Source organism: Procambarus clarkii, chromosome 90, assembly GCF_040958095.1.
Source record: "Procambarus clarkii isolate CNS0578487 chromosome 90, FALCON_Pclarkii_2.0, whole genome shotgun sequence".
NCBI classification, from domain to species: Eukaryota; Metazoa; Arthropoda; class Malacostraca; order Decapoda; family Cambaridae; genus Procambarus; species Procambarus clarkii.
In genome coordinates this window covers 17,679,407-17,688,307 of record NC_091239.1, presented here as the reverse complement: position 1 = coordinate 17,688,307, position 8,901 = coordinate 17,679,407, and the positions used below count along the sequence as shown (strand labels likewise).

The 8,901-nt window shown below is 44.1% G+C and overlaps 1 protein-coding gene across 2 annotated transcripts in view; it reads right to left on the bottom strand.

Moving 5' to 3' along the window:
* Positions 1-3,386: 3,386 nt before the first annotated feature.
* The window catches only part of LOC123746622 (uncharacterized), a 144,267-nt gene continuing 138,752 nt past the window's right edge, over positions 3,387-8,901 (bottom strand). For both annotated transcript variants that reach the window (XM_069318412.1, XM_069318413.1), the window contains exon 6: positions 3,387-6,803. In XM_069318412.1, coding sequence (XP_069174513.1) covers positions 6,161-6,803 — 643 coding nt within the window. In that variant the 3' untranslated portion in view covers positions 3,387-6,160. The remainder of the gene's footprint in view (positions 6,804-8,901) is intronic.

Below are 8,901 nucleotides of genomic sequence, written 5' to 3'. Positions count from 1 at the left end.
ATTATGGTGGACGAGGGGAGGATGGTGAACATTATGGTGGGACGAGGGAGGGATGGTGAACATTATGGTGGGACGAGGGAGGGATGGTGAACATTATGGTGGGACGAGGGGAGGATGGTGAACATTATGGTGGACGAGGGAGGGATGGTGAACATTATGGTGGACGAGGGGAGGATGGTGAACATTATGGTGGGACGAGGGAGGGATGGTGAACATTATGGTGGACGAGGGAGGGATGGTGAACATTATGGTGGGACGAGGGGAGGGATGGTGAACATTATGGTGGACGAGGGGAGGATGGTGAACATTATGGTGGGACGAGGGGAGGATGGTGAACATTATGGTGGACGAGGGAGGGATGATGAACATTATGGTGGGACGAGGGGAGGGATGGTGAACATTATGGTGGGACGAGGGAGGGATGATGAACATTATGGTGGGACGAGGGAGGGATGGTGAACATTATGGTGGACGAGGGGAGGGATGGTGAACATTATGGTGGGACGAGGGGAGGGATGGTGAACATTATGGTGGACGAGGGAGGGATGGTGAACATTATGGTGGGACGAGGGAGGGATGGTGAACATTATGGTGGGACGAGGGAGGGATGGTGAACATTATGGTGGGACGAGGGAGGGATGGTGAACATTATGGTGGACGAGGGAGGGATGGTGAACATTATGGTGGACGAGGGGAGGGATGGTGAACATTATGGTGGGACGAGGGAGGGATGGTGAACATTATGGTGGGACGAGGGAGGGATGGTGAACATTATGGTGGACGAGGGAGGGATGGGGAACATTATGGTGGGACGAGGGGAGGATGGTGAACATTATGGTGGACGAGGGAGGGATGGTGAACATTATGGTGGACGAGGGGAGGATGGTGAACATTATGGTGGGACGAGGGAGGGATGGTGAACATTATGGTGGGACGAGGGAGGGATGGTGAACATTATGGTGGGACGACGGGAGGATGGTGAACATTATGGTGGACGAGGGAGGGATGGTGAACATTATGGTGGACGAGGGGAGGATGGTGAACATTATGGTGGGACGAGGGAGGGATGGTGAACATTATGGTGGACGAGGGAGGGATGGTGAACATTATGGTGGGACGAGGGGAGGGATGGTGAACATTATGGTGGACGAGGGGAGGATGGTGAACATTATGGTGGGACGAGGGGAGGATGGTGAACATTATGGTGGACGAGGGAGGGATGATGAACATTATGGTGGGACGAGGGGAGGGATGGTGAACATTATGGTGGGACGAGGGAGGGATGATGAACATTATGGTGGGACGAGGGAGGGATGGTGAACATTATGGTGGACGAGGGGAGGGATGGTGAACATTATGGTGGGACGAGGGGAGGGATGGTGAACATTATGGTGGACGAGGGAGTGATGGTGAACATTATGGTGGGACGAGGGAGGGATGGTGAACATTATGGTGGGACGAGGGAGGGATGGTGAACATTATGGTGGGACGAGGGAGGGATGGTGAACATTATGGTGGGACGAGGGAGGGATGGTGAACATTATGGTGGGACGAGGGAGGGATGGTGAACATTATGGTGGGACGAGGGAGGGATGGTGAACATTATGGTGGGACGAGGGAGGGATGGTGAACATTATGGTGGGACGAGGGAGGGATGGTGAACATTATGGTGGGACGAGGGAGGGATGGTGAACATTATGGTGGGACGAGGGGAGGATGGTGAACATTATGGTGGACGAGGGAGGGATGGTGAACATTATGGTGGGACGAGGGAGGGATGGTGAACATTATGGTGGGACGAGGGGAGGGATGGTGAACATTATGGTGGACGAGGGAGGGATGGTGGATTAGGGAGGGATTGTATCTAAGATCTCTTCGGGTTATGAGTCCAGAATTCTTAGATAAAGAGTTTAAGAATATTGATTCGATTGGTCTCAGGCTCTGTTATCCACTGAGTTTTTTCGAAGTTTGTCGTAGCAAAGCACGTCGTATATATTTTAATAATATATGCAGTGAGAAAATTCGTCCAGAATGCATTATGTTTTCCATATTTTTCTGGGTTAGAAAATATTGTCAAGGCCTTGAAACTTTTTGATATACGTCTATTGTTTAATTACGAAAATACTGTTGGAAAACTATAAGTTAAAACAGCCCTCGTTGTGATAATTGTGTCATTTATAAAATACCTTGTATAGACTGTAATAGGTTCTATGTTGGGTAAACATCTAGAGATTTGAAATTTCGAATTTCGCAGCATAAATACTGTGTAAGACATGGCCAATTGTCTAGTGCTTTGTTTGTTCATTTGTCAGAAAATTCTCACCAAATCGATTGGGAGATGACTTCTTCAATCACCATTTGTAAAATCACTTTCAATAGGAACATAATTGAATCTGCTTTAATGCAGATTACAAAATCATGTAATTTGAACACTAGCAATGGTTTATATAATTTAGATCCATTTTTGATTGATCAGTTAAAGGGCGATTTGAGTAGGATTATTGATACACATTTGTCTCACTAATACCGTGTTAATATCCACTATCTCATTAAAGACATTAGAACATAAGAATGAAGGTAACTGCAGAAGGCCTACTGGCCCATACGATTCAGCTCCTATTTTAACATTTCTTCGGAAGTCTTTTGAAATATATACGAAAGCGCTCAAGTATCTTATGTTTAATTTTTTTTTGTGGTTATACATTTTCAGATTATTCACCACGTGTTAAATTCTTCACAATGTTTACAATCACTTATCAAAGTATACCCATAAAAGGAAACGAGTTTATGTGTGCGTCGAAGACTTGAAGGTTATCTTGAGATGATTTCGGGGCTTTTTAGTGTCCCCGCGGCCCGGTCCTCGACCAGGCCTCCACCCCCAGGAAGCAGCCCGTGACAGCTGACTAACACCCAGGTTCCTATTTTACTGCTAGGTAACAGGAGCATAGGGTGAAAGAAACTCTTCCCATTGTTTCTCGCCGGCACCTGGGATCGAACCCAGGACCACAGGATCACAAGTACAGCGTGCTATCCGCTCGGCCGACCGGCTCCCTTGTGGGGGAAAGTTGGTACCCACACAGCGTCGCTTTGTTTAACTATGCACTTATTAATTGCATGTTAATTTGTCAACTACACCTGAACGGAGAGTAAACCTTATTAAGGTTCATTTTAATATTGTATAATTAAAGGTTAGAATAATAAATTTTTCCCACTAGAGGGTCGAATCCCAAATATGTTATAGTGAGATATAAGCCACTACAATTTTGTCATTCTGGCCTGATATAAAAAATATTAGGCTATTTGTATTTTTTTTGGAGAAACAAATTAACTAAATCCTTCAGTTCGGTTGAGATATGAACGGGAAATTAAAGGCAAAATAACTCCACAGTTTTTAATGTTTAACAAACCAGTACAGTTTACACATTTCACAGTATGTCATTCAGGCTTTAGTGATGAAGAACTATCTAAAATTTCTAATATTTTATGTCACATTAGCTGTGGTGTTGCCCGTCTGTGGTACAGTGCTTGGCACAACATCTGTTAGTTATCCTTGTTGGGTCTAGAAATGTATTAATTGCACCGTATTACAAAATAATATAAAACTAATTGAAGTTAAGTAGTTTGTCAGAACATGTAGTCATGATGTCTTCTGATATCTTAATACAATTAACACAATAAACACCAGTCAGGATGTGGAGATATATGCAGTCACGTCAACAACAATTGATGTTTATTTACTGCACTTCATTTATGCCAAGAGGAGAACATATGAAAATATTTACATATAGACCCAGGCTGCTGTAGTGAGGCGAATAGGCCATTAATGCCAAACGTAGTCATGTCATTTATAAAGCAATCCACGTTACCTTCCAATCAAGCCAAACCACCTCTCAATATTATATAATTTTTTGCCTGTTTTATCAGTTGTAAAACCGATTAATATAAGGAATTATCAGCTCATATTTAAATGTCACTAATTTCATTCATTATTTTCTTCAGACAGAATCCGACCAATTAGTTGATAGAATTTGTTTGAATGAATCAAAATTGGACGAAATTCCTAGTCTGTCTTTATGTTGTATTTTTGCTCGCAAATTCTCAAGTTCAGGTGATCTCTTAGACTATATCCTATAGTAGAGAAACTACAATATACAAAGACCAGAGAATTTTTATTTATTAGCCTATATAGAACATAGAGACAGGTCAGGATTTTCCTGTATTTTTATACAAGTCAGAAGTCTAGATAATCCCTTTGACTGAGTTTGGCCCCAAGAAATGCAGAGTGAATATCAAGACTCCAAGTAAATATTACTGAATAGTAGTAGGCATCCATCAGTCTCAGGAGACTATGGAGTTGCGCTCTGGTTGTCGGTCTGTATGGCTTCTCCAGGGCGCAAAGCCAGGGTATCTTCTTGAGGTTATCTTGAGATGATTTCGGGGCTTTTTAGTGTCCCCGCGGCACTAAAAAGCCCCAGGAAGCAGCCCGTGACAGCTGACTAACTCCCAGGTACCTATTTACTGCTAGGTAACAGGGGCATTCAGGGTGAAAGAAACTTTGCCCATTTGTTTCTGCCTCGTGCGGGAATCGAACCCGCGCCATAGAATTACGAGTCCTGTGCGCTATCCACCAGGCTACGAGGCCCCTACGAGGGTAGGTTGATCCAGGGGAAAAGCTGTTACCCATGCAGCAGGTTCCCCATCTCCACAGCACCGAAAGTCTCCAATGGAAAGGCTATACGGAATAGCGCTGTGATAAAAGGAATTCTAATTCAAATTAAATAGAGGCGAAGGTTTGTATAAATTGGACATGTTTACTGTTTGGAACAAACGCAAAATTAGGCGATTTAATTCTCTGAATAAATTCTTCTTTTTTTTTTTAGTCTCTCCATTATATTCCTATATTATTTTTGCATGTAAGAAAATTACCTTAGTTATTACGTCCCATCCTTGTTATTTCCACATAACTGATTCATAACTTTGTGCCTTTCTGGTAGATAACTGAGTGAAAATGTGGTTGGTTACTAGTGCACCTTGGTTGTTGAGTCCGTATAATACATCGGTTGTTCACCCCGGTTGTTGAGTCCGTATAATACATTGGTTGTTCACCCCGGTTGTTGAGTCCGTATAATACATTGGTTGTTCACCCCGGTTGTTGAGTCCGTATAATACATTGGTTGTTCACCCCGGTTGTTGAGTCCGTATAATACATTGGTTGTTCACCCCGGTTGTTGAGTCCGTATAATACATCGGTTGTTCACCCCGGTTGTTGAGTCCGTATAATACATCGGTTGTTCACCCCGGTTGTTGAGTCCGTATAATACATTGGTTGTTCACCCCGGTTGTTGAGTCCGTATAATACATTGGTTGTTCACCCCGGTTGTTGAGTCCGTATAATACATCGGTTGTTCACCCCGGTTGTTGAGTCCGTATAATACATCGGTTGTTCACCTTGGTTGTTGAGTCCGTATAATACATTGGTTGTTCACCTTGGTTGTTGAGTCCGTATAATACATTGGTTGTTCACCTTGGTTGTTGAGTCCGTATAATACATCGGTTGTTCACCCCGGTTGTTGAGTCCGTATAATACATTGGTTGTTCACCCTGGTTGTTGAGTCCGTATAATACATTGGTTGTGCACCGACCTCGTAATTCAGCGGGGTCACTGGCCCTTCACAGATGAAGAGCCTCCAGCAAAGACTATGATTATATTGTTATATAAACGTTCTTGTTTTGCAATATCCTGGAATTTCTGTCGTGTGTGAGCAAAACTCTCATGAGGGGGGGGGGGAAGCAATTTATATTGCTTTAGATAATGTCTCTCCTGTGGGAGGGGGGGTGGCGCTGCTGCATGGGTAACAGCTTCAATGTTAAACTGGGCCGTGACCCTATGTTCGTTTGATCATGTGTTCTTCTATGTACTTTTTTTTTTAGTCACTACACATAGTTATTTAATGGTCGCCATCGTTCCCTATACTGTGAACACCCATTGGTGTTCCGTCTCCCAAGAACACTAGCCTGCAACGATGCCTCATCTACTCCAACATGATATCTTGCCCTCTAACGTCCTGACGCCTTAGTCCTTAATGCTCTTAATACAATGATATGCAATGTATTCCCCAGTATAATAAGTTTTAACTCGATTTATCTTTGACCATATTCCTCACACTGTGGTCTCCCTGGTGTCCCTCTTCACCTCCATGGCTAGCCTGCAGGCGTTGTTGCTCTGACTCCTGAAGCTGGCGCCGGTCCCGTTGCCCCTGGCCATTCTCTCGTTCTCTTTCCTGCAGCCAAAAGCGTGGCGAAACCCTTGTAGAAACTTCTTGTTCATGAAGCAGTAGGTGACGGGGTTGCAGCAGGAGGAGGCGTAGGAGAGGAGATGCATGAAGGATATCCCGAAGGAGCCCAGGGCCCTGTAGACCTGGTCAGGGATGTAGAGGCACATGATATTGACGACGAAGATGGGTGTCCAACACAGGAAGAACTCGAGGACTACCACGAAGAGCATTTTGATGACGTGCTTCTTGGCCTCGATGCTCTTCTCCAAGTGTGTACTTCGAAGTCGCTTGAAGCCATTTTTTGGCGCCTTGCCTTGTGGAGAGGCTAAGTTCCCGTTCTCTCGCACCGACTCCACCTGCCACTTGTAGTTGTGGTACTCTCTCCCGTGGAGGCAGGTGTGGGAGCCACTTTCCTGGTCGAGCGACTGGGTGTGTGGGTCGTGGACAGGACCGAGCTCGATGCCGGAGTTTCTCCCCGCCTCTCCACACTCCTCGCACGCCCTCGTCTGCGCCGGGATCTTGCGGAACCTGAGGGAAGGAGGACATCTCTATTATTCCTCGCGTCCTCAGATGGGAAGGTTTAGAGGCGACAATAATTTTTTAAAGCAGTCAAATAAAGTCAAAGGGAGACAGCTGTGTACAATTGTTATGCAGTGAACTATATGAAACAAAATGCTAGTTTTTTTGTGTTCATTGTCCGAGGCCAGATCCTGGGTCTAGCCTTGCCCAACTTTGCAGGATGAGCCATGGGTTGTAGGGGCTGTCATAGGTGGGTCAAGGTCAGTCCCATCACTGGCTCACTTTTAAGGAGCATTAGATTCTATTGCGACTCACAGTGACCTTTATGAAGTCTGAAATTGTGATTTGTTTTTTGCCAGTTTTTTTCCGCTGAAAGGAGGGAGAAGAGAGAGGGTGGAGGGAGAAGAGAGAGGGTGGAGGGAGAAGAGAGAGGGTGGAGGGAGAAGAGAGAGGGTGGAGGGAGAAGAGAGAGGGTGGAGGGAGAAGAGAGAGGGTTGAGGGAGAAGAGAGAGGGTGGAGGGAGAAGAGAATGGGGGGGCACACGTATCACTCCATCTATATTATATTTTCTCCCAATGAAAATAAAACAAAATATTATTATTTAGCTGTTTCCAAAGTGAGTCAATATTGGTGTAGTGTTGTGTATGACGTCACAACCGTCAACTTGGCTCAGGCTGTGGACCACATTATGTAGCACTTTAATGCCTCTTTCAGTCAAGGGGTCCCGGTAATGTATTCCAGGGTTCGAATCCCGGGCGGGTTAGAAATGGTTGGCCGCTTGTACTATCACCTAATGCATCTGTTCACCTAGCAGTAAGGAGGTACCCAGGAGTTAGTCATCTTGTTGTGGGGTTGCATGGGTCACTAATTCGACCTTGGGGGGGGGGTGGGGGAATCCTCGATATAAGCCTAACGTGTACGAATACGCTCTGGCTTCCTGTCCCGCGAACCAATAAATTATTAATTATTATTATTAAGTGGAATTTACTTGCTTATTGAGAACTTTAGGCAACTGAGACCCGCTACTTAATGATAATTGAACAGAAGAAAAAACTTTCTCAAACATGGGGTATTAGTATGAATTTCAGCCCATAAGGGAACCACTCCGGCGGCTGGCCTGAACTGGGGCCGCTAAGTCAGACAGTTTCTTGCCTCGAACGCCACCCAGAGGGGGGTCGAACCCCTCTACACCAGGGCAAGAACGTTGTATCTGAGCCCCTCCGCCACAACCACGTTTGAACTCCTCAGTGGATACATTAAGACTATTGTAGACTTATAACAATCTAATCTTGCTACTGATTCAATATTGTAGCTTTTATCTGTAGCCTGAGGGATAATCTTGCTACTGATTCAATATTGTAGCTATTATCTGTAGCCTGAGGGATAATCTTGCTACTGATACTACAATATTGTAGCTTTTATCAGTAGCCTGAGGGATAATCTTGCTACTGGTTCAATATTGTAGCTTTTATCAGTAGCCTGAGGGATAATCTTGTTACTGATACAATATTGTATCTTTTATCAGTAGCCTGAGGGATAATCTTGCTACTGAAACAATATTGTAGCTTTTATCAGTAGCCTGAGGGATAATCTTGTTACTGATACAATATTGTATCTTTTATCAGTAGCCTGAGGGATAATCTTGTTACTGATACAATATTGTAGCTTTTATCAGTAGCCTGAGGGATAATCTTGCTACTGGTTCAATATTGTAGCTTTTATCAGTAGCCTGAGGGATAATCTTGCTACTGGTTCAATATTGTAGCTTTTATCAGTAGCCTGAGGGATTAATAAAGCTCACAGTACTGAAGCCAAAAAACTAATAAAGCTAATAATATTGATTCCAAAAGATAATTTAAGCTTTTGGACATAACTGACACTCGAATGAATGTTGACAGCAACATAATCTTTCGGTAAATAAGTATTTTAATACATATTTTATATTATTCTAGGTGAAAATACAGCTAGAATTGCCGCAGGATTTAACTGTCGACCGATAAGGAAAGAGAACCATTGTTACCTTTTGCATGAATTACGTCAACAACCGAGGTCTGAAGGGAAGGTTAAGGTAGAGACTTTAAGGACTTAAGGTAGGGACTTTAAGGTA